Here is a 14,253-nt window from a genome sequence, read left to right on the forward strand (position 1 = left end):
AGATGTTTGGGGGGGTTTTTCCTCCTGAACAGAAATAGTATGATTTGGGTTCTTTGAAACTGTCACGTGCTGCAGGCGGATGGACGACAGGAAAACTGGATGATCTATTTATATACAGTCCATGAAACAGCACAATGCATTAAAAAAAAGACAAAATAACTTCTTTAAAATGGTATCATTTCTTAATGTTACGTGGGGGAAGTTTCTGCACTGTCAGATGTGGGTAAGAACCAGCTATTAAAAAAAAAACAACAACAGATATAATGAAGAGGAATGTAGCAAAGGGGGGAATTATCTGTTGTATCCTAATGCTTTAAGCCCTGGTCTGCTGCTGTCTGTGTTTTTGTCTCCTATGGCCACTCAGGATACTGGTGGGGGAAGGGGTGGAACAGAGCAGGAAATCACTTGGTATATTATGAGCTGGGAAGAAAATGTGTTTCTCTGCTCCCACTGCTAAAAAGTAGCATTTTAAGATTGATACTGTGAACCTGTAGGTCTGATGGCACTTCTTTCTGCGTGGCTAAAAAGACTTTTTTGAAGAAGTGTAAAGACTAAAATCTAAATGCAGTTCTTCATTGGCTTTGGCTTTCTACTGAAAGCCTTTAAAATTCTGAAACAGCAGTAGTCAAAGAGTCAGAAGGGGAAGAGCTATCCTCGTTTTTGTAGTGCATTCACAGAGGGCCAATGAGGAATTTGCCAGCTGGAATATTGCTGAGACAGTGAAGCAGGTGTTGAAACTGGTCCAAGAACAAGCAGCACGTAATTAGAGGTAAGTAGTTCCTTACTCTGTGTACCTCTAACTTTCCTTGCTGTCTCAGATGAACGCAGGACTGCCAATCTTCCAGGTTGTGTCACTAGAAAGAGATTTAAGAGCTACAAGTTCTGCACCTTCCTACTCACACGAAGATAAGCTCTGGGCCTTGAGCACTGAGGAGGCCATTAAGATATACATTCCAAAACCATTGCTTCTCATTTGCAATGCCTCTGCTATTTCCAGAGTTGTTCACTCTTCAAATGTTAGCAGGTCGCCTTCCTTCAGCAGTTTGATTTCCTTGCTATGGGTCCAGCAGCAGGGACAGAGCAGTGCAGTTCAGGTCATGCGTGTTTTCCTTCACAGTGGATGTCCAGCTTGTTTCAGACTCGGGAGAGTAAGAGAGGCAAAGGTAAAACTGGTTTTCCCTCCTGTGGATGTGCTATAAGCATGTGATGGTTAATTCTGTCGCTTTGGTCTACCTGGTAACATTCATTCTTGCAGCAGAACATGGTTTGATCTGGCAAGTGGGATAGCAAAGCTTTTGATTAGACCTTAAGTCTCACCTCTCTAACTAAACAAGCATTAAAAAGTGATCATACTTTTATTCCAATACCTATTTAAATATCTATCTCAGGTGTGTATATATCTATATATAGTAAACTAGACCTAGGATCTTCAAAGTGTAGATACACAGAAACTTTTGAAGCTGAGCTTGGAGAGATTCCTCCAAGGTTTCTCAGCAGAGATGCTTAGAATTTGGTGAAAATAGCTTTGAACTTTCCAAATCCCTGTGCTTCTAGATAGCTTCTAGAGAGCAAAATGGAGCTCTTCCTACTCTGAAGGAACTGTAGTTTTGATTCACTTGGGTACAGCCTTGGGAATGCACTTTGAGGAGGAGGTCTCAGCCAGGTGCCCAGAAAACACCACAAGTGCATTTTTAATGTTTTCTTTGAAGCTTTCAAGATCCAAGTGTGGTAATGGGCATCACAGGGATCAAGACACTGACAGTGCTGATGCTGATCATTGACACTGCTTCTGTATGGCCCTGTGAGTACATCCAAACAGAACCCAGTCACCAAATCTGGGCGGTAGAGTTTTTCTTTCTAATCTTATTTTCTCACATCCACAGCTTTTGATAACCAAATAAATATTTATTCACTATTTTTGCAACAGTTTACTAGAAAAGCATCAAACAAATCCAGGTATAAACGCACACGTAACATTAAAGTGCATTAACAGGAAACAAATCATCTTGTTGCACAGAGCCAAAGTGTACTCCTGTAATCCCAAAGAGACCAGCAGTAGACAGACAGAGGGACGTGCACAAATCCGTACTTACCATTGTCACATGTGATGTTTGCATGCTCCTGCAAATCCTGCTTGGGGCTTTCTACCAAATTCAGGCTTTTCTTGGGAGAGAACAGAGGTGCATACGTGAGTGTATAGGGAACTATCACTGTGAAATGTGGTTGGGTTAGAGGATGATTTTACATCACCCAACACCTGTTTTGTTGGGTTTAAATATTAACAATCTGTTCAGTCCTTCATATCATCTCAATTCATAGAATGCTCAAAGGCCCAAACAACTTTAGAATTATATTAGCCTGTATGCTGAGAGATTCTTCATCAGTTCTGGAGAAGTAATCTGCAAAGCAGTCTTTCAGTTGCTTTTTATTACTATACATGGATATATTGCACCTTGGTTTCTGACTGCAGCTACATATGCTCCAGCAGTGCGTGATGGAGAGCAAATGACAGCATTGCCTTTGAGATACATGATTATTCCAATGTGTAGCTACCTGTCTTCCACCCAAGTCACAGAATGTTAAGGAGGTGAAGGCTGAACAAAGGAGGGTTCATCCACATCTTGTTGTGCAGCACTACTGCCCTGCACCCAAACTGTTATCTCTTCAGCCATTCTTGGACTGGCCGCCTATTTCTTCCAAACACAAGAGCACGTAGGGGTGTTAGGAATTCAGGGATTTCCATCTCAACAGTGCTGAGATTAAAGCAATACTACTCCAAGAGACCTGAAGGAGGTTGAAGGCAGTTCCATGTGAGTTTGCAGTAAGCAGAGTGAGAATCATAAAAAGCAGCTGATCTTGCTCATGGGTTCAGATGCAATCCTTTCCTTCTAGTATGCAGTAGATGTTAATCAGGTGGTTTGGGGGGCTTTTTTTTTTTCTTTTTACATCTTGGATTAAGAGGAGCTGAATATGAAGGCCTATTTTGCTATGGCTGTAGAAGCAGTTGGGCAGAAGCCCCAGCACAGCTTAACACTGAGATGTGGTTGTCCAGGCAGAGCATCTGGCATAGGTGGAGGTTCCCTTCAAAGGAAGTCAAGGCAGGGGAGAGAAAAGGAAAGAGAACTGCACTATATCCAATATAAAAAATAAACGTTTTATTGAGTGCAGCATCCATTTCTGTTTAAAATTGCTACCAAAAAATAAAATGGTGTTCCTAAGATTTAAATTTGTCCTAACAATGCAAAACCATTGTGAAGGAATTAGCAGAATGGAAGCTGGTTTCCAAAATAATCCCATGGGTTGTGGTTTTGGCCCTTCCTTGGTTGTACTGTATCTGCTAAAATGATCACACGTGGGACAACTAATTCTTTTGTATACTGCCTTAGAATCCCTACTGAGAAGAAAATAGAATCCATTGCAATTAAGCCTATTTTGAAGATTGTTACTGCACTCATAAATCCCACAGGGCTTTTTATACACATATCTGAAAACTGGGTTGAAATAGCATCAATTTATAGAAAATATTACATATTTTCAATGTGTTTGTGGGGAAAAAATGTAGTACAGACAATATATTTTTTTAATACATGTAATAGATAATGCCTTCCTTTTACCTTCCTTTCCTATTTGAAGTCCTCACAGTGAATCTTTTCCCTTCCTGCATTTCTCCAGCTGTGCTGCCCCTGCCTTGTTGGATCTATTTGTGTTACTTCCCCTTCCCTCATCTGATGTCAGACACGATGTAAGGACTACGCAGAGCCTTTGTGCAGCCAACAGGTAGCAGAGCCCAGCTCTTGATGAGCTCTCATTTAGTGCCGTCATAAAAACAATCAGCAGTTCCATCATCTTAAGCAACCACAATGGCCCTCTGAACTCCTGTAGATTAATAAAGCAGAGGGAAGTGGGGTAAATTAAACATTAAAGGAAGAAATCCATCAAGTTTTTCCTGTGTTGCTAATGTTGCATATTAAAGATGTAACAGTAACACGTTTCAAAGTAGTCCCAGCCTTCCCCCTAAATTACCAATAGCCACATGGCTGACAGATGTAATCTGGACAATTAAAACTTATATACAAAACAGATACGCTTTCAGAAGATTCTACTAAGCCTCCTGTCCATCTTCTGGATGATACCTGTAATATTTTTCAGTGTTGCAGAGAAGCTGTACTGAGAGCAGTGTATATGAACGGAGATGAACTTTGTTTATTGTCTGTCGGGATCGAATCTACTCATTTTATTTTCCTTTTAGCATTCTCTAGGATCAGGGCTTGTGTGATCAGCAGGGGACAGTGCCTGCAATGTGCCTTTCTGTGTACAGTGTTGCCAGATGACAATTACAAAGACTACAGGTTTAGACAAAACTCATAGAAATACACTTGCATAAACCAAAGTAACAGGTATTATCAAAATTATACTAGGGCTGAGCCAATTAATCTGAAAGTCTAAAAAAAGTAAGAAATTCAAAGACCTAATGGAGACCTTTAAGTTCCTGAGATTTTTCTCCATCTCAAACTCTTTCCCCTTCCCAAAAAAAGCACAGAAAGGGAAATTACATTTAGCCACACAACACAGCAATTTCACCCGTATTATCTGAAAACATACACATAATATATCCTTCCTCAATCTCTGCCAAATGAGCAGTTTCTGGTGATGCATGGCAAAACTCTACTTGTGTTCAGAAAAGCTTTTTTGTTTACATAAAAAGTATAACCACAACGTTTCACCTTTCACTGATAAAGCTAATTTTCTGATAAAAGGTTGTCTAGTAAATCAGCTTCCAGAGAGACCTGATGAGCTGACCGGCCTCCAGTTAATAAAGCAGACGACCCAGCCCTAAGCTAGTTCTATTTCTAAAATAAATAGTGTTGAAATTCTGTCTGACCCTCTTCTGAACGCTGTGTGGGTTTTGTGCTGTGCTCACACACAGGTTTCTGGGTTAGTTACGACCTCGCCGTTTTTTTCAGGCTCATCTTTTAGGAATTGTTCCACCTCAATAGAGTCCACCTTGGTATCCTCGGGAGTTTTGTCTTCAGATTTGTTTAATTCCTCTCTTTCTGCTGCTGCTTCTTTTGTGTGTGGTTCTTCTGGTTTTTTCTTAATGCAGAAGAAATTTCCCAAGGCCAGCACCAGTGCTGAAGTGGTAACTTCAATTCCAGCAATAATGAAGACAAACATGTACCTCCGTGTTAGATCCAAGAGTTTTCCTGAAAAAGACAATATTGCAGGTAAATAAGTTTACAACAAAGTATTTCTGTTATTTCACTTCAGCTTAGCATTGACTGAAAGTACTTCACATCCTAGAACATGTCCTCCCCTGCACACACTGACAGGAGCTCAAATGAAATAAAAGCGACGCAGCCTTCAGATGCAAGAGATGAGGCAACTGCTGTTCTACTTCAGAGCAAACTGTGAACCAGGAGGGTTGTTTGTTGGGGTTTATTTTCGGTGCAGCCTCTTAAATTTATGCATTTTGTTAATGAACTTGCCATTACAAATTCAGGAATCTGAATATTTTGCAGTGTTGCCATATTTTAGGGTTACAGGACATGTGCAGCACAGTCAGTCTGCCTTCCCTGGAACAATCCTGATGCTTTAGAGCCCTTCTTGTCAGGTTGGTTTTTTTTTCCTCCTCTTCCGAATTTTTCTTTCATCCTTCAAACCTACCACAAGTATAGAGAATCTGTCCTACTACCTTCCAAATAAAACTGAGGGGATTCACTCTGAATTCCAACTCCAAAGAGATTTGAATTTGATTCCATTTACTGTGTGTGAAACTCATACAATGCACTGAACAGGAGATGCACTTCAGGCTTTCATTGCAAAAAGAGCAGCACCTCCAAATGGCAGCTCAACCAGTCCTTGGAAACGGATACAAGAGGATAAAATATCCTTCCCTGTTTTGGGCCATTTCTGATTCTAGCTGCACAAAGTCATGTAAGCATGTGCAACACAAGGACAGCATGCACACTATGAGTGACTCGTGTTGTCTTTTTCTGCCTGCAATGTCAGTGGTGTTGAATTCTCAACTAAATGGAATACTGACCTGCTGACGGCGGACCGATCAGAACTGCCATCGCTTCTGCCAGGAGCACCAAGCCAATAGCACTGGAAAACTTCTGAGTGCCAACAATAGCCATGAGAACTTCGAACTGAAGAGCACCTACCATTCCGTAAGAAATGCCAAAGAAAATGCAGAAGACCACCAGGCCACCGTAATCAACAGACATGGAGCCCATGAGATCTGTAAAGCCATTAAAAATCATAGCAAAACTGAAGAGGTAGACACAACGTGGTCTAACCCACTTGAGACCAGCTACCATTCCGCAAATTGGACGAGCAAAGATATCAATAAATCCCAGAATCGTCAGAAGAAAAGCTGCTTTGGTGTCCTGATACCCTAAATCCTTGGCATAACTCACAACAAAAACTGGGGGAACAAAGAGGCCGAGCACCATGATAGATGCTGCTAGCGTGTAGATCACAAAACCACCATCTTTAAACACGCTGAAATCCAGGAGTTTTTTCTTCGCTTTCTTCTCAGCGGGTTCTTTGGTAGCTTCAGATTTTTTGGGTGGCTCCAAAGGTCTCATTAGTGCTCCGCATACACAACAGTTGAGCAGCATCCCACCCAGTATAAGGAATCCTCCTCTCCAACCATACTCGTGTTGTAGTATCTGCCCCAGTGGTGAAAGGGCACAAAGGAACACGGGGCTCCCAGCAGCAGACAGCCCGTTGGCCAGAGGTCGGCGTTTGTCAAAGTAACGGTTTAACATGATGAGCGAGGGCTGAAAGTTGAGTGCCAGACCCAAACCTGTAACAGAAGGGACAAGAAGTTAATACAGCTTTCCAATAGTGCTATTAAAAAAAGAAAAAAAACAATTGCATTCTTTCTGATTGATGACTTAAGATTGGTTCTGCTGCAAATGGACAAAAGAGTTCCATGGAAACAGGTGTAAGAGGACCCCACTTCAGTCTTATCCTTATTCTACACTGATAACAGCAGTAGCTGTTAAACATGCCAGAAAAAGATGCCATTCGTAATAAATAAATAGGTGAATAAATACATAAAACCATTCTAATTTTATCTGCTGTCTTTAATAAAAGCCTGTTTGGATGATCCTGATCGATGTTGGTAGTATGAAACATCAGCCTACTGCCAGGACACGGGCCGAGCCCCATTCCAGCCACGTGTGCTGCTTACCAGTGATCACCCCTGCGGTGAGATAGATCTGAACGATGCTGGTGCAGAAGGAGGCTATCACCATCCCCATGGAGGCAAAAAGGCCACCTACCAACATGACCGGGCGACAGCCAAAGCGATTGACGCACACGCTACAGAGCGGACCTAGGCAAGGAGAGCAAGATACAGTTATAAAGCTAAACCAGTTTTTACCAATAGCTTCATGTCAGTTCACATTTCTTTCCAGTTCACATTTCTTTCCATACCCTGCCTATATCAGACCGAACCCTGGAGGGTGTTCTTTCTTTCCTCTGCAGTCAGATATTCTGTTCCTTTGTACTGCCGTGCAATTTTTCATCATCTTTAGCATCTACTGAGTTACAGAGGTTGAATTTTATATGCAAATTGTATGTACTTAACTAATTCTTGGATTTACGTGCATTAACGATAATTGTTTGAATGCCTTACTTGTACACGAGCAATAATAAGCAACCATGGTTCACACTGTAAATGTCAGTATGATTTACAGACACCACTGTATGATGCAATATCACTTCAAAACCAAGCGACCTACCTGTTCCATACAGCATGGCTAACAGGATGGAGGAAATCCATGCAGTGTCACTGTATCCAATGCCAAATTCCCGGATAAGTTCTTTGAAGAAGACACTGACTGCCTTCGGAAAGGCATAGGAGAATCCTGTGATGATAAAACAGCCAAAAAGGACAGCCCAGCCCCAGCCTCCATCAGGAGCTTTGACGCCAGACGGACCATCATCAACTACCACTGCTCCCATGATGCAGCTCAAGAGGGTTCCCTAAGAAATAAGAAAAAAATTAGTTGATATATATTGGGACAATTATCCCAAACAGGCAGATTGTGCACTACAGCTGAAGTTACAGACTATTTTAGAAAGAAACAACTAGTTTTTAAGCCTGGGATTTTTGTTACAAGACATTGGTAGAGGAAGCTCTTGGACCAGTCAGGACACCTGGATGCAAAATCCTGGTACGTGCATCACAAGTCCTGTCCCAAACAAACAGAAAAGCTTAGATGTATAAAATTAGATAATTTAAGTGCAATTGATTAGGATGTTCATTACTAAAGAATGCTTTGGGAACTGCAGGTCACCAGGAACAATGCCATTTCACAGCTCTATTTCAGGACCAGACTGTCCCAGCCTGGTTGGCACAGACTTCTTATCTAGAAAAGTGAGCACTGAATGTATGATTGTTAATAGGCTTACCCGACTCCAGGTGTCTGGCACTGCAGATGGCCGATGTGCTGACTGCCATAACAATATAAGAAGATGCCTATCTTTTTTAGTTTCTGCACCATCACAAGTTTGGGGCTGGTAAATCAAAGTCTGAAGCTGCACCTCTGACATAGGGACCTGTCCCCATTTTAGAATGGTTTGTTTTTCCTAATGACATCTGTATGATACAAGGCATAAAACGCTCCTGATAGATATTTATTTCTTTAAAGCAGTAAGAATACAGCAAGGAGAAGGCGTACAAAATGTCACAGCTTCCTGAGGCCAGCAGCTTCGTAAGCAGCAGCACGCTTTGTGAATGGATGGCAGAGGTCAGCAGTGAACACAGCAACCTTCAGCCCCAGGAAGGAATGGCTCCTGCCATCCATTGCTCGTGTTCTGCAGGCCAACACAGGATGCAGGCAGTCCCCTTCACCGACTGAGTAACAGTGATGTGCTGCACCAAGGGCAGAGCGTGCCTGACCCATCTGGTGGCCTTCTGTGATGGGGTGATGGCATTGGTGGACAAAGGATGGGCGAGTGCTGTTGTCTCCCTGGACCTGCGCCTTTGACATCGCCCTGCACCACATCCTTATCTATAACTGAAGAGATACGGATTTGATGGCTGGAGTGTTTGGTGGTAAGGAATCAGTCGGATGGACACAGCTGGAGGTTGGGGTCAGTGGCTCTATGGGTGGAGGGCAGCGATGAGCAGAGACCCCCAGGGGTCTGTGTTGGGATCACAGAATCACAGAATTGCCAGGGTTGGAAGGGACCTCAAGGATGATGAATCTCCAACCCCCCTGCCACACGCAGGGCCACCAACCATCCCACCTAATGCTGGACCAGGCTGCCCAGGGCCCCATCCAACCTGGCCTTGAACACCTCCAGGGACGGGGCATCCACAGCCTCTCTGGGCAGCTGTTCCAGCACCTCACCGCTCTCTCCATAAAGAATTTCCCCCTGACGTCCAACCTAAATCTCCCTTCCCTCAGCTTAAAACCATTTCCCCTCGTCCTGCTGTCACTCACCCTTTCAAAGAGTTGATTCCCCTCCTCTTTGTAGGCTCCCTTTAGGTACTGAAAGGCTGCAATGAGGTCACCCCGCAGCCTTCTTTTCTCCAGGCTGAACAAGCCCAGCTCTTTCAGCCTGTCTTCATATGGGAGGTGCTCCAGTCCCCTGATCATCTTCGTGGCCCTCCTCTGGACCCTCTCCAACAGCTCCCTGTCTTTCTTGTACTGGGGGCTCCACACTTGGATGCAGTACTGCAGATGGGGCCTCACAAGAGCAGAGTAGAGGGGAACAATCACCTCTCTGTCCCTGCTGGCCACCCCTCTTCTGATGGAGCCCAGGATCCCATTTGCCTTCCGAGCCACAAGGGCACACTGCTGGCTCATGTTAAGTTTTTCATCCATCAATACCCGCAGGTCCTTCTCCACAGGGCTGCTCTCAAGGACCGCTCCTTCCAGTCTGTAGGGATGCTTGGGATTCCTCCGGCCCAAGTGCAAAACTCTGCACTGTGCCGTGTTGAACCTCATCAGGTTCACCCAGCCCACCTTTCTAGCCTCTCGAGGTCCCTCTGAATGGCATCCCTTCCTTCAACCGTGTCAACCACACCACTCAGCTTGGTGTCGTCAGCAAATTGCTGAGGGATCAGACAACTCGACATCTTTATATCACTGACGGTGGGATTGCTGATGGCACTGAGCTGAGCGGGAGGGATGACGGCATCTGGAGTGACCTGGCTTAAAAATTGGGCCCGTGGGAGCCGAACGAGGTTTCACACAACACAGCACAAAGTGCTGCGTCTGGGTTGGGGCAATCCCAGATACAACACGGACCGAGAGCAGCGCCGTGACGGAGGAGGGGTTCTGATGGGTGAGACACAGGATGTGAGGCGGCGGCGCTGCGGGCTCAGAGGCCAGCGGTCCTTGGGCTGCACCAGCAGAGGGGCGGCGGGGCACGAAGGGGAGCGCCGTGTTTTACTCAGCGGCCGCGGCACCGCGCAGAGCCGTGCCGCCCATCCCTGGAGGTGCCCGAGGCGCCCACGGCACGGGGCGGAGCTCGACGATTTCTAAGGTCTCCTTCGACCGTTCCGTGATTCCGCACTCGCTAAAAGGGGGAGGCAGAGCCCGTTACGTCGGGCGGCCCCGCGTGACCGCATCGCGCTGACGTGCGGCGCTGCCAGTCAGCCCGGCAGGACGCGAGCCGGCGGCCGCCGCACTGAGACGTGAGGGACGTGACCGGGCGGCGCGGGGCGGGGCGGGGCGGGGCTGCTGGGGCTCGGCGGAGCGCCGCTCTCTGGGCGGGTCGGCGATGCCCGCCGCGTTCCGCCCGCCCTGCGTTCCAACGCCCCGCGCCCCAGACGGCACCTCGCACATCGCTCATCGGTTTTAAGTCACGGCCGATTAACCCTCGCGAAATGAACGGCCCCGTTGCAAACGCGGCTGAAATTCGCCTCGTTTATCTCCCGGCGCAGCGGGTCTGAGAGCTGCGTGCAGCGCTGCGCGGCGGCGATGGGTTCCGTTCCGGATTCCTCCATCACAAACGGGCCCTTCCTTTGGTAACGGACGTGTTTACACGGCAGTGAATGGAGTTAAATCCGCGTGTTTTCGTGCTGCTGGTATTATCCTCCTGTTGCCATGGAAACCGATACGGGTTCAGTTAGGAGGAATCGCGGGATGGTTGGAGCTGGAAGGGACCCTGAAGGCCATCTGGTGCCACCCCAGCACTGAGCAGGGACACCCACAGCTCCATCAGTGCTCACAGCCCATCCCTGACCTCGGCTGTCTGCAGGGATGGGGCACCACCACCTTTATGGGCAACCTGTGCCACTGCCTCACTGCCCACAGCGTTAAAACTTCCCTACATTCAATCTAAACCTCCACTCCTTCAGTTTGAAACCATTTCCCCCATGTCCCATCCGAAAAGAGCCTGCTAAAGAGTCTGCCCCCATCTTACAGCCCCTTTAGGGACCGGAGTATTGGAGGTAGCGCTGCTGTTGGGATGTTTGGTGCCGTGGTTTGGGGTACACAGAAGGACAGCATCTGTATTATAAATAAGTGAAGGTGGAAACGGGAAGAACCTCGTAGTGCTGCTCAGCCACTGCCTTACTGCCACACAGCAGTGCTGCAGGGGCAGCGGTGTGGATGGGAGAGATGTGGGAGTATGAGGGCTGACCTACAAGCCTCGAGAATGCTTTTAACAGAGGGACACCCAGATACGTGCATGACCCCGAGCCTTCAGCCAGAGATAAATAACGGCCATCAAAGAGAAAGCAAGAAGTTCCACTGAGATTCCATATCAGACTGGGAATAGGCAGAATCCCACAGCTAAAAGGCAGACAGCCGAGCTGACACTGATCCATGCCACAAAGACAATAACGATCCTCCATTTAGAGGGGCATGGATACACGAAAAAGCACAGAGTGCTCCATACTGTGCACCAATAGGGGTCACAAACCTCTGCCTTTGCCTGCGGGCATTAAAATCAAAGGAGGAACAGCATCCGACCAGAAGAGGAACAGCAGCACTGCCAGCAGTGGTGGTGGGAGCCGGGCTGAGTGCTGCATGCAGAGGGGCTGCTGTGCAGAAAGGGAAAGGCTTTCTCCATCACCTTATTCTGAAGGTGAATGAAAAAGCAGCCAAATGGGAGACAGGCAGTGACAGAGCTTCTCGGCAAGGTAACACTGTGACAGCCAGCAGCTTTAAGGGCTTTTTGTTGAGTAAAGAGTGCGGTTCAGGCTGCCACAGAGGGGTTCAGGTTGCCACAAAGGGGTTCAGGTTGCCACAAAGGGGTTCAGGCTGCCACAAAGGGGTTCAGACTGCCACAGAGGGAAGCGAGTGCCTCATTTTGCAATGTTTACCCCCGAGGGAGCGGTGCTTTGTTAAATCACGAAGCTCGGCAGTTCCCAAACGTAAAGCAGAAGCTGTGAGAGCAGCACCTACAGCAGGGAGGGGGGTGATGTAACTGTAGGGGGGTGACAGACACAGAACTACATGGGTTTCTGAGCACCATGTGTGGTTCCACACGCTGTGTGAAGCCATTCCAGCCACACCTGCCAACCTGAGGCACCGCACAGGAATGCAACAGCTTGGCACAATGGAGCAGTGCCGTTGTGTGGCACAGCAACACCGCGCAGACACCTCAGCACTGGTTTGCTTTGACACGAGACGAAATAAGGAAACAATTGGCACGACGCCTTTGTGAAAGCAGCACCGTGGGCACAGGGCTGAAATGAATGGCCGTGACACTCAGGGAACGCAGGGGTTCCACTTTGGTCCAACGCTGTAACTTCTATTTTTGAAAGCGCACTGAAAGCAGTGGGATAACTCACATAGAACTGGAGTCACGCTCAGCACTGCTGCTCGGAAAGGGCACCCGGGGGGATGCTGACAGCTCCACGTCTGCACTTACAGCAATAGGTGTGGTGCAAGGAAAAAAAACACGGCTTTCAGAGGAGCACAGTTCACTTCTCAGAAAGAGCACCGATTGCTGGTAGGGTGGAGGGTGAGAGCAGAGGTTTGCCCCTGTGCTAACGGGGAAAACCGGGCTGCCGCTGGTTGTGTTTGTAAGTAAAGAAAGCGTTCGCTTCGAGATTAAAAGAGCTGCTTCCTTCTCGGTAAGGAGCCGCACGAACAGCTCATCGCCCAGCCCGAGGGCGTTGCTTTCGCAGCAGCCAAGCTCAGGGCGCTCGCTGGTGATGTGCGGCTCGTCGAGGAGAAATAAAGGCACCAAAGCATCACCTGACTATCGCAGATAATTTGAAGAGCCCGGTTCTTACGCGCTAATTGTAAAAGCAAACAGCTTCCCCCGCAGAGCAGCTGGAGCGGAGAACGCAAAGGACGCGATGCTATGGATAAACGCACAGCGGGAACGGACTGTGTCATCCCGGGCCGTGAGTAACAGCGTGCGTTACTGCGGCCGTGGGAACACCGAGCGGGGATGGATTGATCAGCCCTCAGTGCAGCGACGGATGGAACGGCTGGATGTGGGGAGACGGAGAGCGGGAGATGGAACGGCCCGAAGGACGGGCACGCGGCTGCAAACTGTTGGACAGAACAAAGAGAGAATGGAAAGCCCTGTGGGGCCCAGCGGGGAGGAGGGGTCGGGGAACGGGGGAGGTAAACACGGCGACGGTTTTGTGGGGAACGGGAATTTACAGCAGCCTTTGGGAACGGGTTTTCCATTAACATGGCCGGCACAGAAGCGGACGAGGCGCAAGAAACGCGCGCCTGTGGCAGCGCCCGACCGGCAGCCCGCAGCATCGCAGCCCGCGGGCATCCCTCGCAGCGCGGCCGGGGCGTTCGGAGCCCCGCGCCTGGAGGAGCCGGGACGGACCGCGCCGCTCCCACCGCCCCGCGGCCCCGACCCGACGGATGCGGTCGGACGGAGCTCCGCTCGCGCCCCCCGCCCGCCCCGCTCGGACCCACCGCGCTCCCCCGGCATCGCGCGGGTCGCTCCGCCTCGTTACGGTACCTGAGTCACGGCCCGCGCTTCGGCTCGGAGATCCCCGCCGCCCGCTCTCCCCTCCCGCTCTCCGGTTCGACCCGGCGCTGCCCGTCTGCCGAGCGCCTCGGCGCGGCGGGTCGCGTCCGCTCGCCCCTCCCTCCCCCGTCCCCGCGGTGCCGCCCGGGTCCTAGCGCCGCCACGTGGCCCTTCCCGCCGCCGCGGCTTCGCCCGCCCAGAGGCACGCGGTCGCGTTCGGTGCCGTCCCACCGGGACGCCGAGGACCGCCCGCAAACGGCACCGCCGAGCGGGTTGGGAGCTCCGCCGGGAATGACGGCGTGCGGCCGCGCTGCGGAGTGCTGCCCTACGGCA

At 48.6% G+C, this 14,253-nt stretch overlaps 1 protein-coding gene across 1 annotated transcript; it reads right to left on the reverse strand.

The window, feature by feature from the left end:
• Nucleotides 1–3,604: 3,604 nt before the first annotated feature.
• On the reverse strand, nucleotides 3,605–14,049 carry SLC16A3 (solute carrier family 16 member 3). The gene is made up of 5 exons (XM_031599038.2): nucleotides 13,912–14,049; nucleotides 7,755–7,998; nucleotides 7,202–7,345; nucleotides 6,044–6,811; nucleotides 3,605–5,204 (listed from the first exon to the last, which is right to left on the reverse strand). The coding sequence occupies exons 2-5, from the start codon at nucleotides 7,975–7,977 to the stop codon at nucleotides 4,918–4,920; spliced, it is 1,422 nt and encodes a 473-aa protein (XP_031454898.1). The 5' UTR covers nucleotides 7,978–7,998; nucleotides 13,912–14,049; the 3' UTR covers nucleotides 3,605–4,917.
• Between the last annotated feature and the right edge of the window lie 204 nt (nucleotides 14,050–14,253).

This window comes from Phasianus colchicus, chromosome 20 (genome assembly GCF_987193195.1).
Source record: "Phasianus colchicus chromosome 20, bPhaCol1.hap1.1, whole genome shotgun sequence".
Classification (NCBI taxonomy): Eukaryota; Metazoa; Chordata; class Aves; order Galliformes; family Phasianidae; genus Phasianus; species Phasianus colchicus.

Coding starts and splice junctions, on each gene's coding strand:
- SLC16A3 (XM_031599038.2), bottom strand. CDS start 7,977: ATGGGAGCAGTGGTAGTTGATGATGGTCCGTCTGGCGTCAAAGCTCCT. Junction 7,346..7,754: donor AGCCATGCTGTATGGAACAG/GTAGGTCGCTTG, acceptor CTCCTTGCCTAG/GTCCGCTCTGTAGCGTGTGC. Junction 5,205..6,043: donor GATCGGTCCGCCGTCAGCAG/GTCAGTATTCCA, acceptor TGTCTTTTTCAG/GAAAACTCTTGGATCTAACA.